At 43.1% G+C, this 15,961-nt stretch overlaps 1 protein-coding gene across 1 annotated transcript; it reads right to left on the minus strand.

Annotated features, from left to right (window-relative positions):
* Positions 1-4,130: 4,130 nt before the first annotated feature.
* Positions 4,131-14,695, minus strand: LOC104269030. The gene is made up of 7 exons (XM_009876547.1): positions 14,600-14,695; positions 11,793-11,934; positions 10,833-10,984; positions 9,595-9,749; positions 8,862-9,018; positions 7,542-7,641; positions 4,131-6,540 (listed from the first exon to the last, which is right to left on the minus strand). Exons 1-7 carry the CDS (start codon positions 14,670-14,672, stop codon positions 4,131-4,133), a joined length of 3,189 nt encoding a protein of 1,062 aa, XP_009874849.1. The 5' UTR covers positions 14,673-14,695.
* Between the last annotated feature and the right edge of the window lie 1,266 nt (positions 14,696-15,961).

A 15,961-nucleotide genomic window follows, 5' to 3' on the forward strand; every position in this document is an offset into this window, starting at 1 on the left:
AGTCATCCCTCTACCAGACACAGGCTGCAGGTCATGGGCTGGTATTATACTAGCTCTTGCCATTACAATCGCCTCTCTGCATTCAGAATATGGAATTTTAGATGTTCTGCAAAGATGGTCAGAGTTTTATAGAAAGTATCCTGGATAAGTGCAAAGAAAGAGAAAACATCTGCTTGTCCCCCTCTGCAACTTAATGGGCCATTGCAGCCAGTTCCCCACGCTGCTCATCTAGGGCCGCAGCCAGCTTTTCCTTCTGTTTCATGTTGCAGCCTTCCCGGAGAGGTATAAGGTGGCTGTGTGGGAGTTTCCATGTTGTAGAAAGACACAGAAGAGACAGGATGGAAGTGGGGCAGCACAAAGGACAAAGGCAGTGAAGCACCTTTGGCCAGAGTACAGCAGAGACGTCTCAATGTTGATTACCCAGCTAGTGAAAGGAATGAGGATAGTCAGGAGCTGTCAAACCAGTAGTGCTGCTGACGGTTGTTACTAAGTACTCTGGGAAAACACACTAAGCAATTTAGCAAGCTTTAACTTTGGTTAAAGTTCCTCATGCAGCTGTTTTTTACCCTTTACTTTAGAGCAATCTATTTTCGGAGACGGTAGTCCTGGAGCTGAAAACCAGACTGGTTCATTGGTCTCACTGCTCTGATGGTCATCAAATTTATGCGGAGCTGTTACTTGGCTTCCAAACTCGTCACCACAGTTTAGTCAGAGCGGCCTTGAAGGCTGCGTGCTGTGGCTGCAACCTCTGATGAACGGCTGCCTCAGTCATGGCAGCATAGTGAAAAAAATAAAATTCCAGGTAATGTGCAATCATGATACATCATCATGTAGCAGCCTGTGGCAGACCTTATACTCAGCAATCTGCAGAGGGGAAGAAATGATCTCTGTGTGCACGCGCACATGCCTGTGCATTGCACAGGCACAGTTCTCCTGAAAATTAGTCAAAATCACCTATTCTTTGTGAAAGCAACTGTACGTGAAATTACACACTTTGGAAGCAGCTCTGTCAGAGCTCGAATACAAACTGCACCAGCCATGCTCCCTGAGGAGTTTTCTAGAGAAAAGGCAGGGCTAGGAGAAAGCAAACTGTCCTCTCAGTCTCTATTCACTAAGGAGTTTTGTCAAATAATTCCACAGTCACACGTAGGCATTAGGAAGCAGGGTTTTGGAAGTCACAACCCCTTCATTTTGTTCTCTTGCCCTTTGTTCCTTTGGCAATGTCACCGCTAGAATACACTACCTAAAAGAACTTGTTTTCTTAGGTACAGTTTGTAGCTCGGGGTGGTTTGTAGCTCCTTTACAGCTTGTGATGGACACCCTTGCACCCTGCCTGAACAATGCAGGGTCTCCAAGCAAGATATAGAGACAATTTATTAAAAAAAGCTGACCCCTCCATCCCCCTAAATTAACTTGTCCCTACCCCCAAGAACCTGACACCACATCCTCAAGCCCTTGCTCCGTACTAGGCTCGCTCTTGTGTTGTGGTTATTGTTAGTTTTCTGTAGGCAAACCTTGTGATTGATAGGAATTCACTAACAGCTGTTCCATACAGGTGCAGATTTCCAAGGAGGTAACACTGTTCAGAAAGACAAGAAAGGAAGAAAAGCAAGGCTGTGGCATTCTCTGCAAAGGAAAAGCAGTGTATAAGAACTAGTTTATCCTGAACTGGGAATACACCTGCTTTTCTCAGGAACCATTTCACTCATGGTGAGTCAGGTTGCTATACTTGGTAGGCAGCCAGGTGAAAAAGATGTGGAGGCGGAGAGATTGTGAGTAATAAATTGCATTATAACTACCCTAAAACTTGGCACAAGCCTCCAGTTATACAGTAGTCTTAAAAAACAATCTGAAAATCACTTACTATAATCAGCAATTTTCCGACCCGCTAGGAGCCCTCCACTAGCTAAAAGGGACATGCGTGGAGATTCTGACTTTAGGAGCAAAGCTCCTCTCTTGGGCACAGCTGGTCCCTGGGAGCCGTGGCTCCGGCCAGTATGACCTGCTGGCAGCCCTGGGAGCCACCCAAGGTTGGAACTCCCACACACTCTGGAAAAATCATCATCTTGGTCCAGAAATCTGTCATTTGAAACCTCCCTGCATTTTATAGCCCAGCAACAGCTCCAGACAGCAAAAGCAGAGACAGTGGAGGACAGAACAAGAACTTGGCTCCCACCACAGCACGACAGAGCCCACGGTGGGGCAGAGGGTGAGCCAGCAGCCAGCCCTGGCATTTACCACCAGCCTGGGTTATACAGAGGCATAAGAACAGGACTCACCCTTCTCCTAGAGTCAGTCTAATGTCACCAGAGAAATACTGAGGGGAGAGAAGTGGAAGAATACCCATGCACAGAAAGCCATCCAACGGAAATGAGCAGAGAGGAGGTCATAGCTATTTAGAAGAAAAAAAAGCCAGAGAAAGGCTGAATGAAGTCGGGGCTCAGCGGGGAAGTGGTGCAGCAAGCAGCTTCCCACTCCTGGCCGGCGCAGACCCCTCCCACCTGCTCCAGCCAAGTGCGAGGATTCCAGGAGGACTTTGCAAGGAGCACACAGGAGGGTGCAGGAGCAGCAGGGGAAGAAAGCGCCACTGGTGTCCCTCAACAGCCCACACTACTGCAGGAAATGGTGAGTAGCTACTTCCGCGCAGCTGCAATAACTAGCTGTGGGATTTTGCTTAAACTCATCTTTGCTTGGAATCAGGGAAGTGAGCTGGCTGACTCACGAGGCAGGCCACAGCCTGTTCCACCATTTCAGTGCGGGCCCCGGAAAACCTCTTCATCGGTCTGCCTCACAGCCTTCCTACTTCACAGCCTGTGCTGATGTTCACTACAGCAGTGACTCCCCTCATGCAGAGAAAGAGTATTTCTCATAGAATTAAATCTCACCTGAATGAGGTGAGCAGTCAGACCTTTCACTAACCACCACCTTAGTGCAAGTGAGCTACAAACCAGTGCCTACACAAATGCTCTCACATCTACAGACACTTCACTGTGAGTCTCCTGCCAGAGCTTACATACTCTTTTTTTACTACTTCAAAATTGATTCATAGACACCTCTGCTCCTAGCCAATCCGAACTTTGAAGAGAGATTTGCAGTACAAAAATCTTACTTACAAAACATTAAATCAGTTTCTGTACTTATTATTATGGTTTCCTTCCTTAGGAATGACAATGCAGGGCTTTTCTAAGTACTGAGAATACACATAAAATAAGGTAACAGTTACACATAAAACTCCTTAATGGTTCTTAATTAATTTGTGCTGCTGTCGACACACTAGAGTAGAATTTACCATATAAAAGTATGTGATAATGCCCTGAGATGCACGAGTAAAACTTTTGGAACAATGGCCCAATAAGAAGGATATGCTGCCTTAAAGCTGCAGTCGTAATTCCTGTTCTGACTGGACAAGAAGCAGCAGCTGAAAAAATGCTTCATCAGTTTCAGCAGTCTGACCATAACTGGATAAACCTTCTAGAACAGCACTTAGAAAGGTCTGATTCCGCTTACAGCTGTTGAAGTCTGAAGTAACTCTGCTTGCTTCTACAGAATAAGAAATGAATCATCAGTAACAGCACTGCTTAAGCTCAAAGGACAGTATTCTTTATTTCAGGTCTTGATTGCACAAGTATAGAGACATATATCCCATGCTGGGGGTAAGGCACATAGGACCTCCCTCCTTCCCAGTAAATTATGGAAGCTGTGTGATGTTGTCCCTTCTCCTTTGACAGGCACCTCCGTCCCACTTCCAGGTGTGTCAGCACCTTCCCCTCACCTCCGCGTGCTTCCCAGGCAAAGCACAGAGCCAGGGCAATAACCACAGGAGCTAGACTAGGAACTTCTGCTTTATGCAGCTGCTGCTTACTTTCAGAGAACAGTCACGGCCAGAGAAACCTCAGCTTTGTAGACAGAGTGGTAGCTATGATGGTAAGGTGCTGTCCCCTCTCACCCCAGGGGCTGGCAGCACAGGCCAGCGTCAGCCCTGCAGCAGGCATGAGTGTTGCCACTCACCGAACCCGCGTCTGAACCGCAGCAGCCTTCACTTCAGGTAAGACTGGAAGAACAAGTGACATTTCAATTTGCCATATCATTTATTTCCACAGGCTGCTTTGGTTCAGTCTTGGTAAGTGTGACTAGGCTACCTTCATGTAGCAATTGTCCTCCTGTGCAAGGGCTTGTACAAGTTTCATTTTTTTCTCATTCTTCCTGTTGTTTTCCCTCAATAGTTCTACTGGTCTTTTTTTAACTGCAGGTGCCAGCCTGGAGCCCGTACTGTGACTGGTCTGAGAAGGACAGGAGTCATCCACAAAAAGAGAAGGTGACAACTTGTCTGAGACGAGGAGCTCCAGAGGCTCTGCAGTTTTAAAGTTCAGCTCAGTTCTGCCCAGTGATTCTTCTGGTAAGCCAGCTGCTGAGCCACACCTCCTGCCAACCACATGCTTTATCATCTCTTTGTTTTCCCCTGCATTTCCAAGTTTCCTGAAGTGGTTGTGCATGCAGTTAAAGTCAATATTTAGTCTGTTGCTGCTGCTCTCTTGCATTCCTTTACCAGTATCGTTAAAGCTGTTAGGTTTTGTCTCCTTTATAGTTCTTTCTCTGCTGTTAAAATCCTGATGGTTCAGCTCTAGCAAATGCAACATCTGTTCATTTCTGCTGGTATCTTCATCTTTGCTACCACCAGACAGCTCATTAGAGCTGACGATCCAAAGGCTGCCATCACTGGTCTGTGTGACATTCTCACTAGAGGCTAAACCTGGGACAGTGCTGCAGTCAAAACACTCCACAGTCAAACCTGGGGGGTCACCTGTCCTCTGGCTAGGTTCACAGATTACAGTATCCAGAGGTGTTTCTCCCAGGTTTTTGTACAAAAGATTAATGAAAGGTTCACAGAGTGACCCAGAGATAAACTCACTGTTGTTGTCACAGTATGTACCATTACATTTAACTGCACGATCAGAAGTTTGATAGCCAGACGGCTGAAGCCCAATGGGACCAGAAGTTATGTTGGTTTTCTTTTGAACATTTTGATAGGTTACCTGCTTATGTATTTCTTCCTCTGGTAAGAAAGCTGAAGCACTGCCATTTATATGTGTGGAGAACAATGGAAAATCCGTATGTTCTGAACAGGTGTTTTGAAAATCAAGCTCAGTGCAGGGAGATCTGTAGTGGCGAGGCGGGCGATAGATTTGATCTCTGCAGTTATGCTCTGGTGTCTCTGAAAACCGTGTCACACGTGGTGAGGAGCACACATCTTCCAAACACGGAGTAAGGCTACTGCTAGCCACAGACCGAGACATAAGGGTGTCAGGGCTCTTATACACACAGCTACTTGGTTCCTTAAATGCAGGCACATCAAGGCTCTTATATACACAGCTACTTGGTTCCTTAAATGCAGGCACGAGAATATCGAAGTTCTTGTAGGCTGACCCATGGGGCTCCACGGACGAAGACATAAGGGTGTCACAGCTCTTGTAGGCTGACCCATGGGGCTCCACGGACGAAGACATAAGGGTGTCACAGCTCTTGTAGGCAGACCCACAGGGCTCCACGGACGAAGACATAAGGGTGTCACAGCTCTTGTAGGCTGACCCATGGGGCTCCATGGATGAAGACATAAGGGTGTCACAGCTCTTGTAGGCAGACCCACAGGGCTCCACGGATGAAGACATAAGGGTGTCACAGCTCTTGTAGGCAGACCCACAGGGCTCCACTGATGGAGAGATAAGGGTGTCAAAAGTCTTATATGCAGAACTACACAGCCCCTTGGATGAAGACACAAGGGTATCAAAACTCCTGTATGCAGGGCTGCTTACTCTGTCTTTTTTTGTCCCAAAGGATAGTTTATTTGGAGATTCCTGGATCAGGACACAGGAGTCCTGTTGACTTTCAGAACTGCATGCAAAAAGGCTTTGATTAACCATATGTTGAAGATCTCTTGCATCCAGAGCAGAATTTATGCTAGAGCTCCGATAGCCAGATTCAAAAGATTCTTCTGATTGTTCTGACTTCTTGCTGCCTGTACTACAGTTGTAGTCATCTTGTGAGGCGTTGGTGAAGAGGGGGACTGTATGAGAAAGATCACATGGCTGCTGACTTTGGGCTGCACTTTCTTCTGGATTTTGCTGTGATGGATTTTCTGACTGAAGTTTCTGAAAAGTTTGATTCTCACCTGTGATGATGCGTGGGTCTTTATTGTCTTGCATGTTGTTTTCATCTGTCAGGATGTCAATAAACATGCTAGCTAGTACATCATTGTGTTCAGTGTGCTCTCTGAAAGCACTGACACTATTCTCACAAGGCTCAATCACAGTGAGCTGGTCACTAGTCTCTTCCTGACTCTCAGCCTCAATGTTTGTTAAACGTTCACAGACTTCTACAGACTCCTCAACCTGAATTTTCTCAGGGGTTAAAACTGCACTGCTGCCTTTTGGAAACCACTCTCCAGACTTGCTGTGGCATCTGCAAGATTTCTCAACATTCCTGATGTTTTGCACCTTGAAGTTTTGGCCTGACAAACTTTGAGCCAGACAGTTCTTGCAGCTCCTGTTTTTGAAAGTCAAAAGGAAAGGACAGTTAATGTTTATGTAACAGGAAACTATTTTATGCTGTAAAGCAGAGGTTGGGGTTTTTTTTGCTTTATCTTACTTACATTTGGTTTTCTGTGTGATTCTGCTTTAAGTCATGGAAAGGGAACTTAATTTCATCAATGTAGCACAAAACTGAAAACTAATAAAGATATAAATGAGATTTAGGACACATGAATTATATCTAGTATCCTTTGCACTAGCCAGACAATAGCACTTATAACACATTATATTTCTGGTGATGAGGAAAAAGTGTTTTTTGCAAAGTCTTTAGGTTACCTTGACATTTTTTACAACCAAATGGCTGTTTGCTGGATTTGGGATTTGATCCCACCATTCTTTCTTCACTCTGCAAAGGAAGAATTAAAATGGTTTGTGCTGACTGCATTTTGGCTTAATCAGTGCCCACAGCCTTCTTCTGTTCTTCTCTCCCTCTCAGCCATCACAGCAACATGAAGTGCTTGCTCTGTGCATCTCCAAGTGCTGCTTTTCACTAAACAAGTGCAAAGATGTTTGTTATGTTTGGTGTGTCACTGCTCTGTACCACCACAGTCACACGTTCTTCTAATCATGATTGAAAAGATGTGTGAAACAGATGGGATCCCACTTTCACACAACCATTAAAAAAAATCAAAAAGAAATACAGGCATTTGACCATTATTACTGGAACTCCAGCAAAGATTGGAGTCCAAAACTGACAAATAGCGTAACTGTTTTGGATGCTAAACCAAGCCCATTCTAGTAAGATTAACAGAGAATATTCAGTTATCTATTCAGAAAATGACACTGTGCAACTGTTTCATATTTATAAAATGTTTGCTCAGAGAGAGCAAGACAAAGGTGCCGAGGAAGAACAAAACAGTAGATTCCTGTACGAGCAGACACTCAGCTAATCAAAAGCAATACTGATTTCTGTGCAAACTGCTACTCTATAAAACCCGTGAACAGTGTGATACATACTTGGTAAAACAGAAGTAAAAAATTACAGACACTGCCATGATCAGTATGCAGGATACGGGAACAGCCATACGCAGGATGCCTTCAGCTGTTATTTGGTAACCTGTTAAATAAGCAGGTATGTTTACACGTGTATGTGCATACAAATACAAGTACTGGCAATACCAAATTAATTGCTCTTCTTTTGCACCTTAAAAACTCACTCATTTTGAGATGTAAGATAAAGCCTCCAGGAGATAAACAACAGAACACACACGCAGCTAGCAGTGACAAGGGTGTGTGGCATGTCTCAAAGATCAGAGCAGATACTGCAGTCAGTTACTGTGAGTGTTAGGAGCTGGGAGAGCCAACGTGTACTGTGAGGCTATTTGTCAGCTCTCGGGGACAAATCTGTCCCTAAAAGAGCATTATCATCTCCACTGTAGTGCAGCTAGGCTTCTTGTCCTCTCTATTTCTCTTCAAAGATTTCTATAAACCTTCAGCCCCCTGGAAGTTAGAAGTAGTGCTTGATTTGCAGTCTAAATATCTCTTATTCCTTTATCCCCCCTTGTTCTTACCTCTATGTTGTTCTTCAGTTTAAATACAATAGAATCACAGAACGGTTTGGGTTGGAATGGACCTTAAAGCTCATCCAGTTCCACCCCCCACCATGGGCAGGGACACTTCTTGCCAGCCCAGGTTGCTCAAAGCCCCATCCAACACTTCCAGGGAGCAGGAAGCTTCCACAGCTTCTCTGGGCAACCTGTTCCACCCTCACAGTAAGGAATTTCTTCCTAGTATCTATTCTAAATCTACCCTCTTTCAATGGGAAACCGTTACTCCCCATCCTATCACTATGCTCCCTGATAAAAGAGTCCCTCCTCTTCTTTCCTGTAGTCCCTTCAGGTACTGGAAGGATGCTATAACGTCTCGCCGGAGCCTTCTCTTCTCCAGGCTGAACAGCCCCAACTCTCTCAGCCTTTCCTCATAGGAGAGGTTCTCCAGCCCCCTGAGTATCTTCATGGCCTCTGGACTCACTCCATTTCCTTTTTATGTTGGGGCCCCAGAGCTGAAGGCAGAATTGCAGGTGGGGCGTGACAAGGGCAGAGCAGAGGGGCAGAAGCGCCTCCTTCAACCTGCTGGCCATGCTGCTTTTGATGCAGCCCAGGATGAGATTGGCTTTCTGGGCTGTGAGCACACCTTGCTGGCTCGTATTTCGTTTTTCATCCACCATGATGATTCCATAACTACTCTCCTCTTAGAGGAGAGCAGCAAGGTATTCATCACATGGTTTATAAAACTGTACCACCCCTTTATCAGGCTGCTATTCATTACAACACTTACCACAGTGAAATTCAACTTCTTCACTCCATTCACTCCAGTAGGCTGGGTAGCCTGTATAGTTACACCTTACACTTGCAACATAATCATAGCCTCTCCTCAAGGAGCTTGCAGTAATTTCAAAGCTTTTTGCCTCGTAGTTAATTGCTTTTATAGAAACCTGAAAAGAAAGTGAGAAAGTTTACTTTGATTTCTTTATAAGGTGAAGTGTTAGTGACAGGAACTGAATAGTGTTACGTGTTTCAGCGACCTTTCATAAATGAATAAACGAATGACTCCATACGTAATCTGCCGTGTGCAATACTGCATTACGTCATCATGAGCAGGTGCTGGTTTTGACATGCCACCCTGTGTGTTCGTCCCTTACCAGAGAGAGCCCAGCCCTAAAGCGCTGAATAGTTCAGCAGAGTGTCTGAAATGCCTGAAGTACACCACAGAGTCATGAACAGCCTCTGGCTTCCTGATGTATAAGGAGCAAATGAAGTTCAGGGAATAGAGGCATCATATTTTCAATCTCTGCCCTGTCTGCTGTGAGCGGCAGAGCTTCAATCCTTTACAGCCCAGCTGAGCCATGCTGGGGCAATGTGACCTGTCGCAACCGTGTGATCAGGAACACTGTGTGAATTGCCCTTGCTGGCCCCTACACCATTATTCATGAAATGGTTAAGAGTTTTCAGAGGAACTTTTTAAACCTGAAAGCTCCAGAGAGACAATGAAGAGACTGGCTGCCTCTTACCTCTGTAGGGTGCTGCTTCCTCCAGTATTTCACTTCATAGATGACCGGCTTTCCAGAGAGCATGGAGGAAGGAGAGTAGCTCTCCTCCCAGCTCAGATTGAAATTACCATTTTCAGTTTTCTCAATGGCAAGATTTTTGGGGGCCCTTGGCTTAACTGTATGTTAAAAAATACAATTAAGGAGAACATGGCAATGGTGAAGCACTGATGGGGATAAGCAGAGAGACAAACACTCACCAGAGACCAGAATCTCACCGCAGTCAATGCATTTAGCTCTTTTCACTACGCTGTGGCACAAGGACAGAGAGGCCAAAACAGAGCAACTGCAACGTATTCATTAACAAGCACTGAATCTTCAAGTTGGCTGAATAAACTGCAAGTTCAGTCTTTTGGTGCACTGGATGCACCTTTCAGCCTGGAAAAATGGGAACAGCCTGACCCTCAAAATAGCAGCTGTGCCATGGGGCAGGCACAGAAGCTTCCGACAACTTCGCAGCCAAGCTGTCCAGGCTACCTGTCTCTTAGAAACTGATGCAGGCTCCTGCTTATTCTGCTGGTACGCAGCAACAACAACCAAGTATTCTGAAAAGAATCAGCTCGTGGAGGCAGACGAATGCCTGCCTAAGGCATGTGAATGACTTCTCTGAGTGTCTGAGGTGACAAGTGTTATGAACAAGCACATTATTCTAAACAACCCAGGTGTCTATACAGAGACATATAAACTGTGTCTATGCTCTGTCCTGTGAAAGAGCAGAGTCACTGGCAGTTATAATTCAACAGCAATCAATGTAAAAATCTCTGTTTGGGGCGATGATTCAGCTAACATGAAAAGCTAACATGAAAAATCAGAGTATGACAGAGGCAGGAAGAAATTTCGGTAGGGATAACCCAGAGTCTTCCCAGAAACTGGAAACAGCACATTCCTCTTCATCCTTGAATTCTACAGCTCCAAGTAAAATGCACTAAAGACATGTAAGCCCTCAAACTGCTGCTGACTGGCAGTTGAGAGGATACAGCTAGAGGAAGAACCACTCTCTGCTTGCCCCACTACTTGTACTTTTTCCTTAAGAATGTACTCCAGAATCAGGTTTCTATGTCAAATGGATTTTGCATTTAAGACAGCATGGCACTTTTCACCTCTGACAAGGAAAAAACATTCCAGTGACATGAACAAGGAGTTAGCTGGGATTGCAAAGCCTGGAACCAGACATCCTAGTGACAAAATAAACAGTTTCTTACCAACAAGAGATGGTGTAACACTGTAATTCCATGTATCAGTCCCATTGAACTGCAGAGCTAGCATATAGGTGAGGCCTGATACAAAACAATCCGGATATATTGTGCAAGTGCACCTCGAACTGTCTTTTACGTTCCCAGGGACACATACATTCCTTCTGAAAAACAGGCAAAAAATTACGTGATGTTCAAAGAGTATGCTAGTTCTTGAAAAGATGAAACCAAGCTTTCCAGTGTGGAGAGCTGATCAAATATGAGACAAACAAGTTCAGTTCCTACAGGAATTTAGCCCAAAAAAATCCAAACTGTAACTGAGCTCCCCCAAACTCCCAAACAACCCATTCTCCCCAAACATCCCTGGGGTATCTGTATCGCACAAACTAAAAGGCTAGGGATTGATCCCAAGAAGAAAAGTTAACACAGCTTGCTCGTATAGGAACAGGTTTACTACAGCATACAAAGCAAAGTTATTTGGATGTCTGTGTGGAGTAATCATATGGAGAGCCCAGATGCATCTTCCTTCGTAGGATGACTACTGTCCTTGTTGCAGAACAGAGACAAAAGTCTGTGCTTGAATATGGAATTAGACTGCATGTAGAGATAATAACCCGGACTCCAGGGGAAAGTATCTTTCATACAGGCTACAGACTGGAAAATCAGGTAAGATTTCTCCTGAATGAGGTAAAATTTTGCATGAAATGAAGGTTGGGTAAACTTATGGGAGCCCTACCACTCCACAAGTAGGACTTGATCATTCCTCTGCACCGAGAGGTCTGCAGAAGTGTGGACCACTGAACACTGAACTGCTGTTAGCTGCAGCAACCCATTTTCCTCCTGGCAAGCAGAATAATCTGGATTGCATTTCATCCCAGACACTCATGGTAGAGGAAATTGAAGCTGATAATGGCTATAAGATACATGAAGTTCCAGTAATAATAATGAAACATCTTATTAAACACTTACGGCAGAAATAAAAATTCGTTCTCATAGTAGAGCAGGAATTCTTTGGAGCAATTTGTTTGTGCAGGCACCTTCCAGTGACAAATCAGCTCTTTGTCATAGTCAGTGAAGCATGCAAATTCCTGTACACGTCCTGCAGCCATAACTAGGGAGAAGCAGCAAATGATGAGACGCAGGAGAATCGAAAGAATAAACTGAACTAGGAGAAACATTATCTTTTCCATCTAATCAGAGCTACCAACCCCCTACAAATTAAATGAAAACATTGTTATTTTTCACGTTCTGGGTAAATGGAAAGAGATCCATGCCACCAAATGCCTCCACCTTTCTGGAGATGTCTCCAGTCTTGAAGACGAAGAAAGTCTGCAGTAGTAATACTGAAACAGAAAGGCAAAACTCATCCTGCACAGTATTCCAAGTGTAGAAAATCTGATAAACCAGCACCATCCTATGCAGCAATACAAAAGCTTCAAAGGCCGAAATGCAGATAATTAACCAAGTCAGACCAAGATCGCTGCCTACAGGCATGGACTTGTGCTTTATCTACAACAGTTCTAAGCTTCCCCAACGCACTCCCAATGTTTCTATTTACAAAATTGGTTCAAATGGTCTTTGTCAGAACTGGAAAAGGAAATGCAATACACAATCCTCGGTATTTCAGCCTCACTTCCCATTATCTCAACGCAGACTCACACTCACGCTTCACATGAGTGAAGTGAGGAGCAGAAGAGGAGATGTGCAACAGTGAGGTCATGCTGTTATTAAGACTAACAGTGTGCCAAACATGGTAGTGAAATGTGGTCATTTCTAAATGAAGCAGTCAGCAACAGATAATACTTTTATCATTCCACACTTTTATTCGCCTTCTTTGACGTGTGAATTCTGTTATTGGTAAATATTAACAATACCTCCCTTTTCTTGCACAAGTTGTACAGATCTAAATCCTTCTCTCTTGCTCTACATCTCAATTCCCCATAAAAATTTAGACTATCTTTGACAGGTTTTTAGATCCTACTGATTGATATTTTTCTGATAGTTTTCTAAGGGATTCTGCTAGAAGGTTCGTGTGGCAATTATACAAGGGCTAATTTTGTTTGCACAGCCCAGCATATTACTGCCTCTCCATTCTTGTCATTTGCATTGCAAATTCAAGGTTAAGTTGCCAAAAATTCACATCCCGTAAGGTCCTTGTCCTTCAGCCACTGCTGCTTCACAGGCTTATTTTTTCCAATCAATACCTCAGTTTCAGATTATTCCTCTCAAGCAAAAACTACTGTCGTTGAAAAAAAATATTTCATTTTGTCCTTTCTACATTTCTACTTTTTTCAGTCCACCTGTGTTATCTACTCTGATATAACTCCTGCATACTCTGACACAGCACAGTAACTGCGAATGCAATAAACAGATGGTCAGATGCCTTTTAGCAGACGTGGTTCAAACCATACCACAGGATCTACCACCAGACCCTCTGGTACTTCAATAAAAAGCTGACCACTTGAGAAACAACTGTTTAGGACTGTCAGCATATGGTCTTTCACCCTTATTAAAATCCACACATCGCTTTCATTTGCCTTTCTAAAAGGCCTCCCACAAAATCTGGCCACCAAGCAGTCCTGGACCCCTTGAGTAAGCTCAATGACCTTGGCAAGGCTCATTTACACAATTACAGATACGTGGGAAATGTCAAGGAAATATTTTAAAATAACTCTCTCAAAGTCATAACCTAAATTTTCTGGTATATTGTCTGGTTATAAACTCAGAAGTGACTGCAGCTCACTGTTTCATTGGTATCCAAATATTCAGAAAATGTTTTGGTTTGGTTAGTAAGGCTAGGTATTTAACTTGTACCTAAGAATACTCACTCAAGTCAAAGATTAAACCTCTGCAATACTGTAACAGTCATGCTGCTCCTTGATTTTATAAGAACCCTTATCTATTTATAGTGTTGCCGTTGTTTGTATTTGGTTGTCATTTAATTGATAGTTTCTTTTTTTTAATTTCAAGATGCACTTGTAAAAGCACCAATATTTTAAGCACTTTAAAGATGTATGTCATTATTTATCAATGTCTTAATGATCTTACACTTTCAGGAATTCTTAAATTAAATTAAACTCTTCCTGCTGTGTTATGGTGGTCAGCAACTTGTCTCTCTGTGTCCTCATATCTTTTCAGAACTATAAATTACCTTCTGTATTCCTGTGACTTCCTCCCTTTTCCATCTCTGCTACACTGTATTTTCTTTAAGCCTCAGGTATCTGAGAACTTTCATTTGAAATCACATACAGCAGAGAGATTGTTTTCAGTTTGTGTAGTTAAAGGGAACTGAAATATTGGATTTCTTTTTTAATCCTCAACTAGAATAACACAATGAAGAAACTTAACATGCAGTTAACTAAGGTCCTGCCTGGCAAACTGGGGCAGGTATGGAAACAGGCAAATGGGAGACTAGTGCTGTCTGCCCTGAGGGGATTTCTGCAGAGATGTCATTGGGTCGCTGCAGAGCACTCTGTTTGCAGCAAGGGGTTCAACAGATTAGGAAACGGGGAAACAGGGAGGCGACTTTCCAAACCTCAGCTTCTCCTTCCTGTAAATTCCTGGTTTTCTTGCCTATATGGAAAAGGTCAATAAAAAGTAAAAAAAACCCCAACAAACAAAAACCTAAGAATTTATTTTAGTACACACATATTTCTAACATTTGAACTTACATATTTTATATTAGTTAATTAATGTAAGAGTGTTGCCTACTAGTGATAGGAAAACGCTCTTGACAGAAACGTCAGTACAATAATTTAAAATATTGACAAATGTACCTTCATTCGTTGTGTATGAAAAGAAAAGGATCCACAAGGCATGTGGTGCAGCACTCGCGAGTCTTGCCATCATTGACACTGGCCAGGTTCAGTAGGACATGCTGTGCTGAAATTGTGCCAAGAGAAAACATTATTTCCAGTGTCCCAATTAAGGTAAAGGTACTGTTCTTCCTACCTAGAAGGACAGAGGATACCAAAGCCACATCCCCTCAAACAACTCCTCTCTAAAACTGGGAAGGTTCTCAAGCACGGCTGCTGAGTATTTGTTGTCAAACATTCAAACAGAATAAATCCGAGGCTGGCAGCAGCCACATTTTTCTCAGTTGAGTAAGGGAGAGAAAAATCACTTTCCTTCGTAAAGAAGACCACAAACTTCTAAAGATTAAACATGGAAAATTTCCACCTTAGAGATAAAGGGATAAGAACACTGTTAGCAGAAACAGAAGATTAGACTGGAAACTCTTCTGTGGCCTTCTCTGAGGCAGTTACTGCTGGATGCATTTGGGTCAAATTTCTTATAAATACTGAAGGAAACTGTTACTCAGGAGGTGAGCTTTTCATGTTTTGGGAACAGAAAAAACGTGACTGAGCACAGGACTACCTTTTGCTTAGAAGAACACAAGTGCCTTTGCTGCTGCTTAGAAAGGAAAAAAAAACCAAGCAAACTGTTTCAGCATAGAAAAAATAAATCCTTCTTCTCCTCTTTTTCTGGAATTCCCAAGAGAGGAGGTATTTGCTTTCCAGCCCAATATTGAATAATCCTGTCACATGACTGGAATTCCAAGAAACTCTTAAAACTTTGGCAGAGAATCCTGTATCACATAAACACGAATGAATCAGGAGATGGCAGAGCAAAAATATCTCCCCCATAAGAGAATACGCAGGCAGATGTTGATGAAAATAGTTACCCGTAGCTCTAATGCAACTGCAAACTTTTTTTTAAAAAATAAATAAAAAGATAGTGGAATGTAAATCCAATGCAAAGGGAGAAAAGTTTAAAATGGCAGTTGCTTTCCTGTCTGTTAGCTCTTAAGTTTTTCTTTATATCAGATAATGAAATATCAATCTTTAAAAAGTATAACACACACAGAGAATACTGAAGCACACCTAGTAATCCCAGTATTTTTGAGAAAAGTAAGGTGTAAAACATGTAAGTGACGTCCCCAAAAGTAAAAGTAATGTCTATCCGGGCTAGAAGCAGATCTCTGTTATTACTGGCACAAGTTATATGCTTCGATCATTTACAATTTCTGTCTTTTGAAAAAAAAAATTACAGGATTGAAAAGATTTCATTTACTATCAAAAAAAAAATCAAGAACAACTTCTGGTCTGGGCTTCTATATAAATTAGGGTCACATTTAA

Source organism: Apaloderma vittatum, unplaced genomic scaffold (genome assembly GCF_000703405.1).
Source record: "Apaloderma vittatum isolate BGI_N311 unplaced genomic scaffold, ASM70340v1 scaffold34860, whole genome shotgun sequence".
NCBI classification, from domain to species: domain Eukaryota; kingdom Metazoa; phylum Chordata; class Aves; order Trogoniformes; family Trogonidae; genus Apaloderma; species Apaloderma vittatum.

Bases quoted from the DNA above. Each gene is read 5' to 3' on its own strand.
- LOC104269030 (XM_009876547.1), bottom strand. From the start codon at position 14,672: ATGATGGCAAGACTCGCGAGTGCTGCACCACATGCCTTGTGGATCCTT. The intron at 10,985-11,792 runs GTAAGTGTTTAA...GTTTTTCAGAAG, and splicing joins AACGAATTTTTATTTCTGCC to GAATGTATGTGTCCCTGGGA. The intron at 7,642-8,861 runs GTAAGTGTTGTA...CTTATTTAACAG, and splicing joins AGAAGTTGAATTTCACTGTG to GTTACCAAATAACAGCTGAA.